Below are 22581 nucleotides of genomic sequence, written 5' to 3'. Positions count from 1 at the left end.
CTGGGTGAGCAGCTGCTCTGTTTGCCAACAGGCCAAGTCCGAAAGGGTTGCATACCCAGGTTTGTTGCAGCCGCTAAAAGTCCCTTCTGGGGCATGGGAGACAGTGTCCATGGATTTTGTCGACGGACTGCCTAAGTCGGCTGGGTTCAATTGCATTATGGTAATTGTGGATAAATTCTCCCGCTATGCTCATTTCGTACCTCTAGCCCACCCTTACACAGCCTTATCGGTGGCCACAGCATATATGAAGGAGGTTTTCAAACTGCACTCCCTACCTGCTTCTATCGTCTCGGACAGAGATCCCGTTTTCACCAGTAAAATATGGCAGGAGTTATTTCGTCTCTCGGACACACAATTGTGTATGAGCACAGCGAGGCACCCGCAAACAGATGGGCAAACAGAACGCGTTAATCAGTGTATGGAGGGTTATTTGCGTTGCTTCGTGCATTCTTGCCAAACCAAATGGATGCAATGGCTCCATCTAGCTGAGTTTTGGTACAACACGAGTTACCACTCAAGTCTCAAGAAAAGTCCTTTTGAGGTACTCTATGGGCATTCTCCTCGCACTCTGGGGATTGATCGTGTGGAGGCTTGTGCTATTCCGCAACTGGACATATGGTTGAAGGAGCGAGACACAATGACTAAAATGCTACAGCATCACCTTGAGCGTGTGCAACAGCGAATGAAAAATCAAGCGGACAAAGGGAGAACTGAAAGGGTTTTCCAGGTGGGAGAGAAAGTTTACTTGAAGCTTCAGCCTTACCTGCAGTCATCTGTGCATTACAGAGCAAACCACAAACTGGCATTCAAATTTTACGGGCCATTTGAAATTTTGGAGAAGATTGGTCCAGTCGCCTACAAGCTGCAATTGCCTCCTGCCAGTCTGATTCACCCGGTGATACATGTCTCCCAACTCAAGAAGCATGTGCCAGCTGATAGAGTCGTGGATACAAACTTGCCTCAAGAGCCCCCTGACTTCCAATGTCCGGATAAAATCCTTGCGCGTCGTACTCGGCACCTAGGGGCTTCACATATTAAAGAAGGACTCATCCGATGGTCAGGTATGCCCGATTCTTTGGCCACATGGGAGAACTTACATGAGTTGTTGCGTCGTTTTCCAGAGGCACCTGCTTGGGGTCAAGCAGGTTCTCAAGAAGAGGAGGATGTTACGGACCTGCCTAAGCACCAGAAGAAGATGAAGCTCAAGGACAAGGAGAAAAGGATAGCACAACAGGGGACTGAGCAGCAGAAGGCTCAGATGAATCGTGCAAAGCGTGATCGCAAATTGAATGCTAAGTTCGGCGGTCCGAATGGACCACGTGAGGCGAATCAACGGCGGCGATAGCTGCCGAGTGTCGAAGGCTTCGACAGCGGGAGATGGGACCCACGTCGAAGGGATTTAGCCGGGCGAATGGCTACTCTGGAGATTGCTTTTGGAAGCCAAGTTGTATCTGGCGAACTCTGAATCCCGACCCCTGCTTCTGTTCCCTGCCTCTTTCTCTAATTCCCCCCTCATGCTGAGAACTTGTATCCGTGATCCTTCCAAATATTGTGAGAAATCTGTGATACTATAGAGGTGTATGCTGGTGTGTATCAGTATGCTTGAGTACTTTACACTAATTCAATTTCCAATGGGACGGTTTTCCGAGTTACAAAACAATATTCATCGTGATCGACATTCCGATGCACCATTGTATGTGTTCATTGCCTAGCTCTTTCGAGAGTTGGAGATCTCTTTCACAAGGCTACACACATTATGAAGTTGTTCGGCTAAAGAAAGAAACTTTGTGTAGTTGCCACCATTTTTCATAACATAATTTGAGGGTTTATGCGTTTAATCTATTAGCCTCCAGTTTAAAGCACCTCGTTTCCAACCCTGACTAAAGTGCCAACAAATGGCAATTGGTCAGAAAAAAAAAGGTTGCGCCAGCAAATGCCTAGCTAATGTACTTTCCGTAAAATAAGACGGCCTTTCTGCAAAAGTAGCTCTCTTTGTATAATTACCTTTCCCCTCCCCCGATCCCGCCCCTCGCCCTGCCTCAGTTTACACTCCCAATAGTCCCCGAGCGCGACCTACCTTAGATCGCCCCATAGATCCTCGTTGAAGAAGGTAATACCACCATTCCTACCTGTAATTTCCAGTATAAAACCGTTAATCTCCAGTTTTCCACTCCTTACCAGTTCATGCTCTAGTAACTCCAGCAGGCACCAACACCTGTTCCCTGGTCAGCCAAACCTCCATGTTTTGTATGTGTTGTCAGTTCTGTCGGTTTTGATTTGAGCATGGATTTCCCTTGTGCTTGTTTGGGTACTAGGGAATTTTAGAAGGGCTGGGGTTATTGGCGCTACCAGGGCTTCTGATGCCAAGTTTTGGGCTGTTCTTTCACCGAAATCGTGTATACTAGCATTGCTGTATGCGCCTGAATCTCGACATTGGTAGCAAGTAATCCGTGCACAATCCCTGTTCTTTCTGCCACGTTTAGTGTCCTATTTGTGCGCGAGACTTGATATTTGCAGTTTGCGTTGCCAAAATCTTCGTTTGCACGTTGTGGTGAAGTAGGAAATTTACGCTGGCTGTGTTAAAATGGGTCAACGGTTTCAAACCGTGGACTGAACTTTGTTTCAAGCTGTGTTCTAACTTAATCCCAGCGTGCCTTTTTGCTTCAGAGCAAATCCGTAACGGTCTCCTTCAGACCACCAAAGTCTGAATTTCCTGACCCCAGTTTCCTTCCTGTGAGCAAATGAGTCCGGGTTCATTTCTACTTTGCATCAATCTGTCGGTCTGAAACTGAAGCACCATAATTTGAACTCCTTATTTAAAGCCGTAAACTAAAGATTCGTCCTTATTTTAAGTCAATTGTTGTAGCATAACTGTTTTGTGCCCATTCTACTTAACTCCAGCTGTAATTTGCAATCTTGGTTCAGACAACGGTATCTCTTACTCTAACACTGAAGACATTATTCCCTTGTTTGTGCTATGTGCAGCCTTAGAACACCTGCAATGGCAGCTTATCAAACTGGCCGTATGTCCGATCCATCGGTGCTCAACAACAATGCTATCACTCAAAGACTCAGCAACTTCACTACCGATACTGCCGGCAAAGACGAGTTCATAGGCTCACTTGACATCTTTGTCCACCAGGCGCGCGATATCAACAACGTCTGCATCTACCACAAGCAGGATGTGTACGCAAAGTTGTGCTTGACAAGCGATCCAGAAGTGTCATGCTCAACCCAGGTGATCAATGGCGGTGGACGTAACCCGGTATTCGATGAGGCTCTGAAGCTCGACGTGCGCACGGTGGAGGCTTCGCTGAAATGCGAGGTCTGGATGCTGAGCAGGGTGAGGAACTACCTGGAGGACCAGCTTCTTGGTTTCACCGTTGTTCCTTTGGTCGACATCCTAGTGGCTGATGATGGAAAACTGGCCCGGGAGTTCTCCATGTCATCCACTGACCTGTTCCACACACCAGCCGGATTTGTGCGCCTGTCCCTGTCTTATGTTGGTAGCTCTCCGGATGTCATCGAAATATCAGCGCCAGAGAAGTCGGCATCTGCTGTGACTGATTCTGGCAATGAGAACTTGGATGCTGCTGAGATCGAAAAGATCGAATTCCCAGACTTGAATATGGCCAGCGAGAATGAAACTATGGTCTCCAAGTATTTCGAGATGGAGACCTTGGAAACATATGAGAATCTAGTCAAATCTGAGAACAGCAAGTTACTACAGAATGATGTAGTTGTACCTGTTCCTGAGATATCTACTGTCAATCCTGAGGAATGTCCTGACGAAAGCAGCTGTGTATCAACAGCAGACTCCTCCGGGGGCCTTTCTGCCATGCCGCAGTCGGTCTCCGAGCCATTGGAGACCGCCGCCGCGGCTTCATCCAGTGAAATCCAGAGGGAGAAGAGCCAGGATGTTACGGATGGCGAGGCTGATTCTTCTGAAGCGCCGCCACCCAGGGATGAGCTTGTCCAGACTGCAGTGGTCGGCGTCAGCCTCCAACCTGGGGAATCTGTTGTCCAGCAGGACATAGTTGACATGTACATGAAGAGCATGCAGCAGTTCACCGACTCCCTTGCGAAAATGAAGCTCCCGTTCGATGTCATCGAGAACATTACTAGTCCCTCCGCCGATGATAGCACCGACTCGACTACAGCGGAGAAGTCGTCGCCGTCCAAGGGTTCAAGAGTCTTCTACGGAAGCAGAGCCTTCTTCTAAGGTTCATCTGCTAGCTAGGATCGCACATAGTACTGGGAAATTCAATTCGACACTATACACTCACTCTACACTTTGGTATTTGCTAATGGTGTTAAGCTTTGTTTAAAGGACTGAGATTTCATAATAATTCATCAGAGCTGTAGATTCAGCTTGTGTAACAGAGTGATACTATTGCACTGAAGTAACTTCATGCTACTACTTCTACATCAGATCTTGAGAAAGATTTGTGTCGGTCAATGCATCAGTAACCCCAAGCGATTCGGATCATAGATATTACAAGCAAGATTAACATGATTATACTAGATTTACCACCAGGTACAGGACTGTCATTGCATAATCACATAAACAAGACAGGAAAAGATATATAGATGACAAATATACCAATCAGGAAGCATACACACCAAAATTCAGTAAAGGACAAGGTGCATTTCGCATGGTACAGAGATCCACAAAACCGGTTTAGATGAGGAGAAAAAGAAATGTAAACTCTAGACACATCTGGGGTCCAATAAAGTGCTGATCAACATGGAATTACAGAAGATGTAAAAAAGTTTACATGATTCAAACATCCCTACAGTGGGAGAAATCGGTGATTTCAGGGCTTAAAGTCAACAATTCAAAAAGTGATCAACTAAAAATCATCATCATCCTCCTCAGCCATGTGTTTTGCCAGCTCTTCCTCCTGCTGGAGCCTTTCTCGGCGCTTCTCAGCACTCTCCTTTTCCTTGTGAGAATTCGGAGGGAACCTCATCGCCTTGACCGCTTCATTATGCATGTTGAGGCAGAATGCAATCCTGGAGTTGAATGCAGCCTGGGGTTCATTTGTCGAGTAGACATCACCAGTTTCTTTCGACACCATCCAGCCATTCGAATGATCTATGGTGGCATCAATTGCACCATCTCTTATGGCCTTGGATACAATGCTCTCCGCATCAGCAACAGGATCTGCAGAGACTAGCCTTAGCTTCTTGGCAATGTCAGCAAGGGAGATCCGTGAGTATGAAAGGCTGATGTTCCTTAGTCCAGTTCGAATCACATTGTGGCGCAGCCTCACAATCAAATTGTGAGTCCTGTCTGCACTGAAAGTGCTTGCAAATTTGTCTGCAACAGCTCTAAACAATTCCAAATCCCCAATCCTCACCGCCTAGAGACCAAATAATTCAAATGTTATGACTAGAGCTTTCCAGTATAGTAACATATGAAGTAATATCTAAAAGAAGACTAAAACTTACATTTGTAAGCTCAAAATAAGGTATCAACGCTTCCTTCATTCCTTTCTGCATGAAAACAGTCCTCTCTGGGATCTCCCCGAGAAGCAGCCTTACTATGATAGCCCATTTATTGCACTGAATCCGAAAGCCACGAGCTGCCATCGGTGCCTTCCGAGCAGCTTGCAGGAGGCTTTCTTTAGCATCAGTGTACTCCAACTGAATTGTTCTGATTTTCCCCAAGTAGAAGAGGTACCGGCAGAACTGCAATGGAAAATGTCAACATTCACTTGAGCATGCCAACAAAATGAATTAACTGCAGAAAGATCTCATACTTCAATAATCAACAAAGCGACCACTAGCCATAACGCATTTAAACAAGAATAGCTATTAAAGAAACGAGTTTCACAATATTTACATGTACTGCCGTAATGCATCCGAAACATAATACATTCATTACTTGCTGCAGGTAAACAATTAACTGCAGATAATGATTGGAAGAAGCAGATGAATTACTTGCTGGTTGGAATGCGCTTCAAAACGTGGTGCCTTTGACCTAAGTTTTTCTGCCTGGTCAAACAAGTTATAGTGGAGGTAATTGCGAAGAAGCAGGTTGAGCAGAGTTTCCTGTAATCATGAGAAAAATGCATTCTAGATATTAGCATAATTTCACAGCATAGCACTTAACCAGCGAGAAACAGGAAAACATAGACTACCTGTCCAAGCTCATCATGATGTAAAGTTGCCATTCTATGCAGCCCAAGGAGATTCCTGTACAAAGAAGCAAAAGTAGGAAAATTGATTCAGAACAGAGTAAATGGAAACTAGGGAAATATTAGAGGGGGGCTGGGGATGAGTTAGCTTAGCAATGAGCCAGTGAGAAGTGAGCATGATGTAGAAGTTGACATACCCACGAATTTCAGCAAGGCTGTTGGTAATTTCATGCACATACGAATAATAGAAGTACAACCTAGAAGCCAAAACATCAACAGTTCTCCTGTTCAAGGTCTTCAGACGAGCAATGGTTGCAGTTGCACAGGATTTAGCCTAGAGACAAGTAGAGAACTTCAATTATAGGGAAACAAACATTTACAAGCAAATGCAAGGGTGTGTGCGAGACTTCAGATTCTGGCCAATTATGCATCATAAAAAATCATAGATGTGCATCATGTTGAAAGTACAGAATTTCATCCAAATAATGATCAAATTTTCCCTGTAAAAATGGCAGGTGGCTATTGCATTGGTCAAATATAAGTAGGGAACATTTTGTCTTTGTTGTGCTTCAATATGTGATCATACTTTGGAATGATTTTTCGGTGCTCATGTTACAAGATGATTAACATCTATGACTTTTTTTATAATCTTAAGGTGCATAATAAAGCAAACTGTAAATTCAAGCACTGAAACCTTGCATGTATAAAATCTAATTTACGCTATAGAGAATATATCACTGTATTAGACATACCTCATCGTATTTCTTCTGATCAATGAGGAAAATCAGGACAAGCAGACAACAATATATCTCAATCTCAGGAAGGCCTTGCTTGATAGAAATCTGAGTTGCTGGAGCTGTCGCATCAACATCCATCTCAGTCTCATCTTCCTAAGAAGTAACAATATATCAGCACCTGGATTAACGAGTTCTGAACAACAGAATAATATTCTTTGAAGCAAATCTAACTTCAAATGTTATGTTTACTTAATTATGAAGCAGGTAAGAGGTCTACATTTGGTCAGACTTTAAGAGCATCTTTGGTTCCTAACATATATTAAGCCATGTTTACAAAATCAAGTTATCTCATAGATGGCAAGTGATACCGGCCTGGTTAGCAGTTTCGTAGGTTATCGCCATTATAGTTACACACATATTTGGTAAATTACACCCTCCTGCTCCAACTCGAGGAACTAATTTCTACTGTATCTAAACATACTGCAGGGACCCAAATGCAGAGTGACATGAACTTGCAACAAACATGATACAGAAAAACATTCTGCTATTGAAAATTTAAGCACAAGATGAATACAGAAGAACTAACTGATTGTAAAATAATAAATAATCAAAATCGTATGATTATTTAGCTCAAAAGTAGCAGTGAGCCAATGATAGATCATTCACATACTGATAGTTACCATCACCAGTAGTTTAGTACCAGAGTCTAGTTTCAACAACAACAAAAAATCAGACCAGTAAGGAATCATTGTCCCTCAATTTGACATGATACTTTTACATTTTAACAAATGTTTCAAGCAAGGGATTTGTTAGCCCAGTACCCAGTAGGAAAATCAGTAACCGGAAGGTTTGGTACCCTGGGTCCCTGATCAGTATATGCGCTATGCATGTATATGTCCATTGCAAGTATGCAAAAACGAAGCTAAGATAGAGCTCCCCGTATGATAATTTAGAAGAAAAATAATAGCAAGAAATCATGTATGCCATCGGAAGCTAAGCTAAAGAACAGTCAATTATGTGGTGATCCAATGATAAATCACATACTGATAGTTACCATCATCGGCACCAGGGTGCAGCTTCACCAAAATTCCAGACCAGTCAGGAACTACTAAGCCTCGATTTGAGATCCAAATTTCAGATGTTAACAAATGTTTCCAGCCCAGGATTTGTTCACCCAGTACCCAGTAGGAAATAGTAACAGTTAACGGAAGGTTTTGGCACCCTGGATCCCTGATCAGTACATACACGATGCAAGTATGCCTCCGTTGTAAATATGCAGAAATGAAACTAAGATAGAGGTTCGAGTTTCATACGAAAACCAGCCAGAGGTAACACGGAATTGTAATTTTTGCATGGGCAACAACACTACATACAGTAAGAGTAACATTATGGAATCAACTGCTGTGGGCCATAGTTTTACCTTGGGGAGGAGGGAGGTGAGGCGGGCGTATGCTTCGCCGGAGGCGGGGAGGGCGAAGGCGAGGAAGGCCGAGACGTCGCCAGCGGCGAGGCGGCGGCGTAGGGCGACGGTGAGGCGGACGGCGCGGGAGATCCGGCGGACCTCCTTGGACAGCGAGCCAGCCTCGATCACCGAGGCGATCTCCTTCAGATCTGGGGCACGAGCAAATCGAGACAAATCTGAGGGATTCTGCGGCGCGAGGAGGAAACGGCTAGGGTTTTGGGGACGGAGAGGGGAACTTACGGTGGAGAGTGGAAGGGGGCGGCGCCGCCGCTGCGGCGGCGGCGGGGGCGGCGGCCGGCTGCGGCTCGCTCATCTGCACGTCCTCTGGCATCCCGGCGGCAGGGTGGAGAGTACTGAGTTTCGTTGGTGTGCGGGGCTTTTTTTCTTTGTTCCTTACTTGTGGCTTAAGAAGGTCGCCTCACACTTGAGCTTCCTTTTGGACTGTGTTGTGAACTGAACTGCAGATTTTAAAATTTTGGAAGGGCATTTCCTTGAAATTTTTTTATGTACCAACATTTTTAGCAAAATAGTAGTATTGCTAAAAAGTCCTTTTTTTGACAAACTTATACCTCTTTATTCATTGGCGATCATAGATACAGTACATCATTGAGGAGGAGTCGAGGAGAAGTACAATAGAAACAAGGGGCTCATCTGCCAATTGAACTTTGAAAAAATCACATACTAAATGATAGCGGTCATCAAAAATCGATGCGGCCACTCCATAACTTATTGCTCCGTTCTTCATAATACTAATAACGCTCATGCAATCTGAGTTAATAATGATTCGGCTTAGTTACAGAAAAACACTACAAGAGGATTAGCTAAAAAAAAATATTACAAGACAATTAGTATAGAAGACATGCACTTCAACTACTACTTAATTTTTTGCATGGTCAACAAATGGTTATATTTTTGTGACCTAGCATCTATGGAATTTTCCTTGTTCTTTAAGAACACACACAAATGTATGCTACAAAAGGGGTATGCAGACAATTTGTAGGATGCTAGAAATGAGGGAATGAGGAAGATAAAGTATTGGGTGTGTTTGCTTGCATAACATAAATAACAGAGGATTCTTTCCAAGAGGTTTGAGTATATGCTAATATTTCTATGATGAGCCTCTTTGGTTCACACAGTTCCAAAAAATACAAGAATATTTTTTAAAAAGGCATGAATGCAATGCCATGTCTAATTCAATACCATAAAAATTTGCCGCATCAAAGTTTGTTTGATTACATCAAAGAAGAAAGTAAATAATTCTTAAAAAGTGGTCTGAGTGGATATCAGATTTCCAATGAAATCCCTTTGGAAAAAATCTCATTCGATTCAATCCATCAAAGCAAACCACTAGCATAGGAAAAAATATCTTAAGGATTTGAATCTCTAAAATTTCTGTGAGAATCCTTGGAATCAAAGAGCCCCAAAATGTAGTACACAGTCCATAGGAAAAATTATTGTTGCCAAAATTCCCAATGATTCTAATCATCCGAAGTTTATGAAAAGCTTTTGAATTAACTACGGTGAATCCTACAAGATTTTGGTTTGTTTAAATATGCCATAGCAAAAAAAACAAAGGGTTCTTTTCCGAGAGATTTGAGTGGATAATGAATTTCCTGTGAAATGTATTACAAAGCAATACTTAGGTAAAAATACCAACAAGATTCAACCTATGAACCAAATGCTAGGCAAAGGAAAATTCGTAAGGGTTCTAATCCTCCAAATTTTATATGAAAATATTCAACGGTCTATTTGATTCGTGGAGAGTTCAAAACACAAAAATAGAAAAAAATGGAGGATTTTTCATGCTCGTTTTATACCTAGGGTATCTTGGTTTGTTTGTTTGCATCACAAGAAAAGCAAAAGATTCTTTCCAACAGTATGGAGTGAATGTTTGATCCATAGAAATGTTGAAGGAAAACCATAAGAACATGAAATGTTCCTTTGGTAGCAGTATTCATCCATTTGATTCAAAAGAATGGAGCATAGAAGAACCGTAGGAATTTCCATTTGGTTTAGATTTCATAGAAAAGAGAAAGCAATTATACAATCCTCCCAAACCTCCTTTTCACATTCCTATGCACAAAGCACGCGACAAAATGTCAAAAGTTGCATGATAATGGCGTAATCTTACCTTTACATTTATTTTAATCATGATTTGATTATGATTTTAAGGATTCTTGTGTTTTTTCTATTCCTGCGAATCAAAGACCTAATTTCACAAAATCATGTGCTTTTACAACCTTGTAGGATTGCATGTATATTCCTAGCATATGCTAGATGTAGATGGGCTACAACCCAGTAAGGCAGCCCATATAATCTACAATTTCTAAAATCTCAAGGTCCATCACGTTGGTAGGTTAGGGACAGCCTTGGGGGACAAAGTTTAGTCCCACATTGCTAGTTGGGAGGGAGTTTGAGTGGTATATAAGGGTTGTTGTTCTAGTTCTTCTAAGTGAGTGAAAATAGAAGGAGCCCTCGCGCACTCCTCCTCCTCCGCTCGCCCCGCCTCGCCTCGTCACGCACGCACGTCGCGTTTCGTGACTCGAGTTCGAGACACACTCAAGGAAGGCTAAATTTTTTCTTGGTGCACCAACTGAGTTGGATACGTGTCGACCTGCATGTGCATGCTCGCCGCGTCTCCCTGGTTCCTACGCGTGGCAACGCGATCGGGCCGGCTCTCCTCCCAAGCTATACCAGGAGACATAACAGATCTAGAGTCCAAGCTCTCAGAACTCTCTAGTCTGCCTCTCTCACGAAAAATTTCATTTTGCTACGCTAATCTCTAGTCTTCCCCATCCCGGTGACTGCGTGCACAGCCGTCCGGGAGAGCAGCCCTCCGAAACCCTGTCCATCGAGATCCTGTACCGGGAGGCGGGCGATACGGATTTTGGGGAGTGTCTCGGCGTGACTGCTCGCTGCTGTTGATACGTCTCAAGCGTATCTATAATTTCTTATGTTCCATGCTACTTTTATGATGATACTCACATGTTTTATACACACTTTATGTCATTATTATGCATTTTTCGGCACTAACCTATTGACGAGATGCCGAAGAGCCGATTGTTGTTTTCTCTGCTGTTTTTGGTTTCGTAAATCCTACAAAGGAAATATTCTCGGAATTGGACGAAATCAACGCCCGTGGTCTTATTTTTCCACGAAGCTTCCGGAAGACCGAAAGGGATACGAAGTGGGGCGACGAGGCGCCGCCACCATAGGGCCGCGCGGCCGGAGGGGGCCCGCGCCGCCCTATGGGGTGGGCCCTCGTCGGCCCTCCGACTCGCCCTTCCGCCTACTTAAAGCCTTCATCGCGAAAACCCCGATGCCGAGAGCCACGATACGGAAAACCTTCCGGAGACGCCGCCGCCGCAATCCCATCTCGGGGGATTCGAGGAGATCGCCTCCGGCACCCTTCCGGAGAGGGGAATCATCTCCCGGAGGACTCTTCATCACCATGATCGCCTCCGGATTGATGTGTGAGTAGCTCACCCCTGGACTATGGGTCCATAGCAGTAGCTAGATGGTTGTCTTCTCCTCATTGTGCTATCATGTTAGATCTTGTGATCTGCCTATCATGATCAAGATCATCTATTTGTAATGCTACATGTTGTGTTTGTTGGGATCCAATGAATATGGAATACTATGTCAAGTTGATTATCAATCTATCACATATGTGTTGTTTATGTTCTTGCATGCTCTCCGTTGCTAGTAGAGGCTCTGGCCAAGTTGATACTTGTAACTCCAAGAGGAGTATTTATGCTCGATAGTGGGTTCATGCCTCCATTGAATGCGGGACGAGTGACGGAAAGTTCCAAGGTTGTGGATGTGCTATTGCCACTAGGGATAAAACATCAATGCTTTGTCTAAGGATATTTGTGTTGATTACATTACGCACCATACTTAATGCAATTGTGCATTGTTTGCAACTTAATACTGGAAGGGGTTCGGATGATAACTCTGAAGGTGGACTTTTAGGCATAGATGCATCTTTGGATAGCGGTATATGTACTTTGTCGTAATGCCCTGATTAAATCCCATAGTAGTCATCGTGATATATGTATGTGCATTGTTATGCCTTCTTTATTTGTCAATTGCCCAACTGTAATTTGTTCACCCAACATGCTAGTTATCTTATGGGAGAGACACCACTAGTGAACTGTGGACCCCGGTCCATTCTTACATCTGAAATACAATCTACTGCAAACTCTATCCTTTACTGTTCTTCGTAAACAAACATCATCTTCCACACTATACATTTAATCCTTTGTTTACAGCAAGCCGGTGAGATTGACAACCTCACTGTTAAGTTGGGGCAAAGTATTGTGATTGTGTTGTGCAGGTTCCACGTTGGCGCCGGAATCCCTGGTGTTGCGCCGCACTACACTCCGCCACCAACAACCTTCATGTGTTCCTTGACTCCTACTGGTTCGATAACCTTGGTTTCTTACTGAGGGAAAAATTGCTGTTGTACGCATCACACCTTCCTCTTGGGGTTCCCAACAGACGTGTATCTTGCACGCCATCAAGCAACTTTTTCTGGCGTCGTTGCCGGGGAGATCAAGACACGCTGCAAGGGGAGTCTCCCACATCCAATCTCTTTACTTTGTTTTTGTCTTGCTTTACTTTATTTTATTTACTGCTTTGTTTGTTCTCTATATCGAAAATACAAAAAAATTAGTTACTAGTTTTACTTTATTTACTGTCTTGTTTGCGCTCTCTATATTGAAAACACAAAAAAATTAGTTACTTGCATTTACTTTATTTAGTTTTATTTATTTACTACTGTTAAAATGGGTACTCCTGAGAATACTAAGTTGTGTGATTTCACTAGCACAAATAATAATGATTTCCTATGCACACATATTGCTCCACCTGCTACTACAGCAGAATTTTTTGAAATTAAACCTGCTTTACTAAATCTTGTTATGAGAGAGCAATTTTCTGGTGTTAGTTCTGATGATGCTGCTGCGCATCTTAATAATTTTGTTGAACTTTGTGAAATGCAAAAGTATAAAGATGTAGATGGTGACATTATAAAATTGAAATTGTTTCCTTTCTCCTTAAGAGGAAGAGCTAAAGATTGGTTGCTATCTTTTCCTAAGAATAGTATTGATTCATGGACTAAATGTAAAGATGCTTTCATTGGTAGATATTATTCTCCCGCTAAAATTATATCTTTGAGAAGTAGCATAATGAATTTTAAGCAATTGGATAATGAACATGTTGCTCAAGCATGGGAGAGAATGAAATCTTTGGTGAAGAATTGCCCTACCCATGGACTAACTACTTGAATGATCATCCAAACCTTTTATGCAAGATTGAATTTTTCTTCGCGGAACCTATTGGATTCAGCTGCTGGAGGTACTTTTATGTCCATCACCTTAGGCGCGGCAACAAAGCTTCTTGATAATATGATGATCAATTACTCTGAATGGCACACTGAAAGAGCTCCACAAGGTAAGAAGGTAAATTCTGTTGAAGAAACCTCTTCCTTGAGTGATAAGATTGATGCTATTATGTCTATGCTTGTGAATGGTAGATCTAATGTTGATCCTAATAATGTTACTTTAGCTTCATTGGTTACTCAAGAAGAGCATGTTGATGTGAACTTCATTAAAAGTAATAATTTCAACAACAATGCTTATACGAATAATTCTGGTAACAACTATAGGCCATATCCTTCTAATAATGGTAATGGTTATGGTAATTCTTATGGTAATTCTTACAACAATAATAGGAGTGTACCCCTGGTCTTGAAGCCATGCTTAAAGAATTTATTAGTACACAAACTGCTTTTAACAAATCTGTTGAGGAAAAGCTTAATAAAATTGATATTCTTGCTTCTAAGGTTGATAGTCTTGCCTCTGATGTTTATCTTTTAAAATTGAAAGTTATGCCTAATGAAGATAAAGATATTAAGTCATTTGCTACAGGAAACGCCATCCAAGTTCGAATCAATGAGAATATTAGATTGATGGCTGAATTGCATGCTAGGTGGGAAAGAGAATAAAAACTAGCTAAAGAGAACAATGTAGCTAAAGTTTGGACTATTACCACCACTAGTAATGTTGATGCTCCACATGTTGCTACACCTCCTACTATCAATGATAAAATAATTGGTGTTAGCAATGTCTCTACTCCTAGTGCAAAGCGTGCAAAATTGTATGAAACTGCTAAAACTGCTGAAATTGCTGAAACTGATAAAACTGCTGAAATTTTTCAAAATATTGGGGACAATGATCCCATTGCTGTAGATCATAATGGTTTATATTTTGATGATTGTCATATCTCTTAAGTTATTAAGTTCTTACAAAAACTTGCTAGAAGTCCTAATGCTAGTGCTATAAATTTGGCATTTACAAAATATATTACGAATGCTCTCATAAAAGCTAGAGAAGAGAAATTAAAACTTGAGACTTCTATTCCTAGGAAGTTAGAAGATGGCTGGGAGCCCATCATTAAGACGAAGTTCAATGATTTTGATTGTAATGCTTTATGTGATCTTGGTGCCAGTATTTCTGTTATGCCTAAGAAAATCTATGATATGCTTAACTTGCCACCATTGAAAAATTGTTATTTAGATGTTAATCTTGCTGATAATGCTATAAAGAAACCTTTGGGGAGGATTGATAATGTTTGCATTATGGTTAACAATAACCTTGTCCCCGTTTATTTTGTTGTCTTGGATATTGAATGCAATGCATCTTGTCCCATTATATTGGGAAGACCTTTTCTTCGAACTGTTGGTGCTATTATTGATATGAAGGAAGGTAATATTAGGTATCAATTTCCTCTCAAGAAAGGTATGGAACACTTCCCTAGAAAGATAATGAAGTTACCTTATCATTCTATTATTAGAACAAATTATGATGTTGATGCTTCATCTCTTGATGTTACTTGATTCACACTTTCGCGCCTAGACTGAAAGGCGTTAAAGAAAAGCGCTTATGGGAGACAACCCATTATTTTACTTCTGCACTTTTGTTTTATATTTGAGTCTTGGAAGTTGTTACTACTGTATCAACCTCTCCTTATCTTTATTTTATTGCATTGTTGTGCCAAGTAAAGTCTTTGATAGTAAAGTCAATACTAGATTTGGATTACTGCGCAGAAACAGATTTCTTACTGTCACGAAATTGAGCAGCCCCTTCTGTAGGTAACTCAGAAAAATCTGCCAATTTACGTGCGTGATCCACAGATATGTACGCAACTTTCATTCTATTTGAGCATTTTCATCTGAGCAAGTTAAGTGCCCCAGAAAAATTCGTCTTTACGGACTGTTCTGTTTTGACAGATTCTGCCTTTTATTTCGCATTGCCTGTTTTGCTTGTTTGATGGATTTCTTTGTTCCATTAACTTTCATTAGCTTTGTGCAATATCCATAAGTGTTAAGAATGATTATGTCACCTCTGAATATATGAATTTTCGATTATGCACTAACCCTCTAATGAGTTCGTTTTGAGTTTGGTGTGGAGGAAGTTTTCAAGGGTCAAGAGAGGAGGATGATACAATATGATCAAGAAGAGTGAAAATTCTAAGCTTGGGGATGCCCCCGTGGTTCATCCCTGCATATTTTAAGAAGACTCAAGCATCTAAGCTTGGGGATGCCCAAGGCATCCCTTCTTCATCGACAACTTATTAGGTCACCTCTAGTGAAACTATATTTTTATTCCGTCACATCTTATGTGCTTCAAGTTTTTTGTTTTTGTTTTTGTTTGAATAAAATCGGATCCTAGCATTCCTTGTTTGGGAGAGAGACACACTCCGCTGTTGCATATGAACACATATGTTCTTAGCTTTACTTTTAATGTTCATGGCGAAGGATGAAACTACTTCGTTCATTGTTATATGGTTGGAAACAGAAAATGCTTCATGTGGTAATTGGTATAATGTCTTGAATAATTTGATACTTGGCAATTTTTGTGCTCATATAGATCATGTTTAAGCTCTTGCATCATGTACTTTGTACATATTAATGAAGAACTACATAGAGCTTGTTAAAATTTGGTTTGCATGATTGGTCTCTCTAGAGTCTAGATATTTTCTGGTTAAGGTGTTTGAACAACAAGGAAGACAGTGTAGATTCTTATAATGCTTGCAATATGTTCTTATGTAAGTTTTGCTGTACCGGTTTATACTTGAGTTTGCTTCAAACAACCTTGCTAGCCTAAGCCTTGTATTGAGAGGGATTACTTCTCGTGCATCCAAATCCTTGAGCCAAAAACTATGCCATTTGTGTCCACCATACCTACCTACTACATGGTATTTCTCTGCCATTCCAAAGTAAATTACTTGAGTGCTACCTTTAAAATTCCATTCTTTGTCTTTGCAATATATAGCTCATGGGAAAATAGCCTAAAAAACTATTGTGGTAAAGAATATGTACTTATGTATCTTATTTCTTAATAAGTTGCTTGTTGAGCGATAACCATGTTTCCGGGGACGCCACCAACTATTACACCTTTGTTGAATATCATGTGAGTTGTTATGCATGTTCGTCTTGTCTGAAGTAAGGGTGATTTATCATGATCAAATGGTTTGAGTATGCATATTGTTAGAGAAGAACATTGGGCCGCTAACTAAAACCATGAATTATGGTGGAAGTTTCAGTTTGGACAATCAATCCTCAATCTCTTATGAGAATATTATCTGTTGTTGAATGCTTATGCATTAAAGAGGAGTCCATTATCTGTTGTCTATGTTGTCCCGGTATGGATGTCTAAGTTGAGAATAATAAAAAACGAGAAATCAAATGCGATCTTTCTCCTTAGACCTTTGTACAGGCGGCATAGAGGCACCCCTTTGTGACACTTGGTTGAAACATATGTTATGCAATGATAATCCATGTAAATCCAAGCTAATTAGGACAAGGTGCGAGCACTATTGGTAATCTATGCATGCGGCTTGCAACTTATAAGATGTCTTATACATAACACATATGATTTATTACTACCATTGACAAAATTGTTTCTATGTTTTCAAAATGAAATGCTCTAGCACAAATATAGTAATCCATGCTTCCCTCTGCGAAGGGCCATTCTTTTACTTTATGTTGAGTCAGTTTACCTATCTTCTTCTATCTTAAAAGCAAACACTTGTGTCAACAGTGTGCATTGATTCTTACATGTTTACCTATTGCACTTGTTATATTACTTTGTGTTGACAATTGTCCATGAGATATACATGTTGAAGTTGAAAGCAACTGCTGAAACTTATATCTTCCTTTGTGTTGCTTCAAAGCTTTCTACTAAGAATTTATTGCTTTATGAGTTAACTCTTATGCAAGTCTTATTGATGCTTGTCTTGAAAGTACTATTCATGAAAAGTCTTTGCTATATGATTCAGTTGTTTATTCATTGTCTTTACTATTGCTTCGAATCGCTGCATTCATCTCATATGCTTTACAATAGTATTGATCAAGATTATGATAGCATGGCACTTCAGAAATTATCCTTGTTATCGTTTACCTACTCGAGGGCGAGTAGGAACTAAGCTTGGGGATGCTTGATACGTCTCAAATGTATCTATAATTTCTTATGTTCCATGCTACTTTTATGATGATACTCACATGTTTTATACACACTTTATGTCATTATTATGCATTTTCCGGCACTAACCTATTGACGAGATGCCGAAGAGCCAGTTGTTGTTTTCTGCTGTTTTTGGTTTCAGAAATCCTACAAAGGAAATATTCTCGGAATTGAACGAAATCAACGCACAAGGTCTTATTTTTCCACGAAGCTTCCAGAAGACCGAAAGGGATACAAAGTGGGGCGACGAGGCGCCGCCACCATAGGGCCGCGCGGCCAGAGGGGGGCCCGCGCCGCCCTATGGGGTGGGCCCCTCGTCAGCCCTCCGACTCTGCCCTTCCGCCTACTTAAAGCCTTCATCGCGAAAACCCCAGTACCGAGAGCCACGATACGGAAAACCTTCCGGAGACGCCGCCGCCGCCAATCCCATCTCGGGGATTCAGGAGATCGCCTCCGGCACCCTCGCCGGAGAGGGGAATCATCTCCCGGAGGACTCTTCATCACCATGACCGCCTCCGGATTGATGTGTGAGTAGTTCACCCCTGGACTATGGGTCCATAGCAGTAGCTAGATGGTTGTCTTCTCCTCATTGTGTTATCACGTTAGATCTTGTGAGCTGCCTATCATGATCAAGATCATCTATTTGTAATGCTACATGTTGTGTTTGTTGGGATCCGATGAATATGGAATACTATGTCAAGTTGATTATCAATCTATCATATATGTGTTGTTTATGTTCTTGCATGCTCTCCGTTGCTAGTAGAGGCTCGGCCAAGTTGATACTTGTAACTCCAAGAGGGAGTATTTATGCTCGATAGTGGGTTCATGCCTCCATTGAATCCGGGACGAGTGACGGAAAGTTCTAAGGTTGCGGATGTGCTGTTGCCACTAGGGATAAAACATTAATGCTTTGTCTAAGGATATTTGTGTTGATTACATTACGCACCATACTTAATGCAATTGTCTCGTTGTTTGCAACTTAATACTGGAAGGGGTTCGGATGATAACCTGAAGGTGGACTTTTTAGGCATAGATGCATGCTGGATAGCGGTCTATGTACTTTGTCGTAATGCCCTGATTAAATCCCATAGTAGTCATCGTGATATATGTATGTGCATTGTTATGCCCTCTTTATTTGTCAATTGCCCAACTGTAATTTGTTCACCCAACATGCTATTTATCTTATGGGAGAGACACCACTAGTGAACTGTGGACCCTGGTCCATTCTTACATCTGAAATACAAACTACTGCAAACTCTGTTCTTTACTGTTCTTCGCAAACAAACATCATCTTCCACACTATACATTTAATTCTTTGTTTACAGCAAGCCGGTGAGATTGACAACCTCCTGTTAAGTTGGGGCAAAGTATTGTGATTGTGTTGTGCAGGTTCCACGTTGGCGCCGGAATCCCTGGTGTTGCGCCGCACTACACTCCGCCACCAACAACCTTCACGTGTTCCTTGACTCCTACTGGTTCGATAACCTTGGTTTCTTACCGAGGGAAAACTTGCTGCTGTACGCATCACACCTTCCTCTTGGGGTTCCCAACAGACGTGTGTCTTGCACGCCATCAAGCAACTTTTTCTGGCGCCGTTGCCGGGGAGATCAAGACACGCTGCAACGGGAGTCTCCCACATCCAATCTCTTTACTTTGTTTTTGTCTTGCTTTACTTTATTTTATTTACTGCTTTGTTTGTTCTCTATATCGAAAATACAAAAAAATTAGGTACTAGTTTTACTTTATTTACTGTCTTGTTTGCGCTCTCTATATTGAAAACAAAAAAAAATTAGTTACTTGCATTTACTTTATTTAGTTTTCTTTATTTACTACTGTTAAAATGGGTACTCCTGAGAATACTAAGTTGTGTGATTTCACTAGCACAAATAATAATGATTTCCTATGCACACCTATTGCTCCACCTGCTACTACATCAGAATTTTTTGAAATTAAACCTGCTTTACTAAATCTTGTTATGAGAGAGCAATTTTCTGGTGTTAGTTCTGATGATGCTGCTGCGCATCTTAATAATTTTGTTGAACTTTGTGAAATGCAAAAGTATAAAGATGTAGATGGTGACATTATAAAATTGAAATTGTTTCCTTTCTCCTTAAGAGGAAGAGCTAAAGATTGGTTGCTATCTTTGCCTAAGAATAGTATTGATTCATGGACTAAATGTAAAGATGCTTTCATTGGTAGATATTATCCTCCTGCTAAAATTATATCTTTGAGAAGTAGCATAATGAATTTTAAGCAATTGGATAATGAACATGTTGCTCAAGCATGGGAGAGAATGAAATCTTTGGTGAAGAATTGCCCTACCCATGGACTAACTACTTGGATGATCATCCAAACCTTTTATGCAGGATTGAATTTTTCTTCGCGGAACCTATTGGATTCAGCTGCTGGAGGTACTTTTATGTCCATCACCTTAGGCGCGGCAACAAAGCTTCTTGATAATATGATGATCAATTACTCTGAATGGCACACTGAAAGAGCTCCACAAGGTAAGAAGGTAAATTCCGTTGAAGAAACCTCTTCCTTGAGTGATAAGATTGATGCTATTATGTCTATGCTTGTGAATGGTAGATCTAATGTTGATCCTAATAATGTTCCTTTAGCTTCATTGGTTGCTCAAGAAGAGCATGTTGATGTGAACTTCATTAAAAGTAATAATTTCAACAACAATGCTTATAGGAATAATTCTGGTAACAACTATAGGCCATATCCTTCTAATAATGGTAATGGTTATGGTAATTCTTATGGTAATTATTACAACAATAATAGGAGTGTACCCCCTGGTCTTGAAGCCATGCTTAAAGAATTTATTAGTACACAAACTGCTTTTAACAAATCTGTTGAGGAAAAGCTTAATAAAATTGATATTCTTGCTTCTAAGGTTGATAGTCTTGCCTCTGATGTTGATCTTTTAAAATTGAAAGTTATGCCTAATGAAGATAAAGATATTAAGTCATTTGCTACAACAAACGCCATCCAAGTTCGAATCAATGAGAATATTAGATTGATGGCTGAATTGCATGCTATGTGGGAAAGAGAAGAAAAACTAGCTAAAGTTTGGACTATTACCACCACTAGTAATGTTGATGCTCCACATGTTGCTACACCTCCTACTATCAATGATAAAATAATTGGTGTTAGCAATGTCTCTACTCCTAGTGCAAAGCGTGCAAAATTGTCTGAAACTGCTAAAACTGCTGAAACTGCCGAAACTGATAAAACTGCTGAAATTTTTCAAAATATTGGGGACAATGATCCCATTGCTGTAGATCATAGATGATTTTCATATCTCTGAAGTTATTAAGTTCTTACAAAAACTTGCTAGAAGTCCTAATGCTAGTGCTATAAATTTGGCATTTAAAAAACATATTACGAATGCTCTCATAAAAGCTAGAGAAGAGAAATTAAAACTTGAGACTTCTATTCCTAGAAAGTTAGAAGATGGTTGGGAGCCCATCATTAAGACGAAGTTCAATGATTTTGATTGTAATGCTTTATGTGATCTTGGTGCAAGTATTTCTGTTATGCCTAAGAAAATCTATGATATGCTTAACTTGCCACCATTGAAAAATTGTTATTTAGATGTTAATCTTGCTGATAATGCTATAAAGAAACCTTTGGGGAGGATTGATAATGTTCGCATTATGGTTAACAATAACCTTCCCCGTTGATTTTGTTATCTTGGATATTGAATGCAATGCATCTTGTCCCATTATATTGGGAAGACCTTTTCTTCGAACTGTTGGTGCTATTATTGATATGAAGGAAGGTAATATTAAGTATCAATTTCCTCTCAAGAAAGGTATGGAACACTTCCCTAGAAAGAGAATGAAGTTACCTTATGAATCTATTATTAGAACAAATTATGATGTTGATGCTTCATCTCTTGATGTTACTTGATTCACACTTTCTGCGCCTAGCTGAAAGGCGTTAAAGAAAAGCGCTTATGGGAGACAACCCATTATTTTACTTCTGCACTTTTATTTTATATTTGAGTCTTGCAAGTTGTTACTGTATCAACCTCTCCTTATCTTTATTTTATTGCATTGTTGTGCCAAGTAAAGTCTTTGATTGTAAAGTCAATACTAGATTTGGATTACTGCGCAGAAACAGATTTCTTACTGTCACGAAATTGAGCAGCCCCTTCTGTAGGTAACTCAGAAAAAACTGCCAATTTACGTGCGTGATCCTCAGATATGTACGCAACTTTCATTCAATTTGAGAATTTTCATCTGAGCAAGTTAAGTGCCCCAGAAAAATTCGTCTTTACGGACTGTTCTGTTTTGACAGATTCTGCCTTTTATTTCGCATTGCCTGTTTTGCTTGTTTGATGGATTTCTTTGTCCCATTAACTTTCAGTAGCTTTGTGCAATATCCAGAAGTGTTAAGAATGATTATGTCACCTCTTAATATATGAATTTTCGATTATGCACTAACCCTCTAATGAGTTTGTTTTGAGTTTGGTGTGGAGGAAGTTTTCAAGGGTCAAGAGAGGAGGATGATACAATATGATCAAGAAGAGTGAAAAGTCTAAGCTTGGGGATGCCCCGTGGTTCATCCCTGCATATTTTAAGAAGACTCAAGCATCTAAGCTTGGGGATGCCCAAGGCAACCCTTCTTCATCGACAACTTATTAGGTCACCTCTAGTGAAACTATATTTTTATTCCGTCACATCTTATGTGCTTTACTTAGA

General features: G+C 40.7%; 2 protein-coding genes across 2 annotated transcripts; one reads left to right on the top strand and one right to left on the bottom strand.

Annotated features, from left to right (window-relative positions):
- The first annotated feature begins 2036 nt into the window (after positions 1–2036).
- On the top strand, positions 2037–4614 carry LOC124701675. The gene is made up of 2 exons (XM_047233770.1): positions 2037–2110; positions 2986–4614. The coding sequence occupies exon 2, from the start codon at positions 3002–3004 to the stop codon at positions 4220–4222; it is 1221 nt and encodes a 406-aa protein (XP_047089726.1). The 5' UTR covers positions 2037–2110; positions 2986–3001; the 3' UTR covers positions 4223–4614.
- Positions 4615–4628: 14 nt separating this feature from the next.
- On the bottom strand, positions 4629–8705 carry LOC124701674 (probable 26S proteasome non-ATPase regulatory subunit 3). Its single transcript, XM_047233769.1, has 8 exons — positions 8583–8705; positions 8301–8491; positions 6896–7033; positions 6341–6477; positions 6147–6201; positions 5947–6057; positions 5455–5694; positions 4629–5366 (listed from the first exon to the last, which is right to left on the bottom strand). Exons 1-8 carry the CDS (start codon positions 8671–8673, stop codon positions 4854–4856), a joined length of 1476 nt encoding a protein of 491 aa, XP_047089725.1. The 5' UTR covers positions 8674–8705; the 3' UTR covers positions 4629–4853.
- Positions 8706–22581: the final 13876 nt, after the last annotated feature.

This window comes from Lolium rigidum, chromosome 3 (assembly GCF_022539505.1).
Source record: "Lolium rigidum isolate FL_2022 chromosome 3, APGP_CSIRO_Lrig_0.1, whole genome shotgun sequence".
NCBI lineage: Eukaryota > Viridiplantae > Streptophyta > Magnoliopsida > Poales > Poaceae > Lolium > Lolium rigidum.
This window is presented reverse-complemented; position numbering and strand designations above follow the sequence as displayed.

Coding starts and splice junctions, on each gene's coding strand:
- LOC124701675 (XM_047233770.1), top strand. CDS start 3,002: ATGGCAGCTTATCAAACTGGCCGTATGTCCGATCCATCGGTGCTCAAC.
- LOC124701674 (XM_047233769.1), bottom strand. CDS start 8,673: ATGCCAGAGGACGTGCAGATGAGCGAGCCGCAGCCGGCCGCCGCCCCC. Junction 6,202..6,340: donor AGCCTTGCTGAAATTCGTGG/GTATGTCAACTT, acceptor TTCTTTGTACAG/GAATCTCCTTGGGCTGCATA. Junction 5,367..5,454: donor CTTATTTTGAGCTTACAAAT/GTAAGTTTTAGT, acceptor TTTGGTCTCTAG/GCGGTGAGGATTGGGGATTT.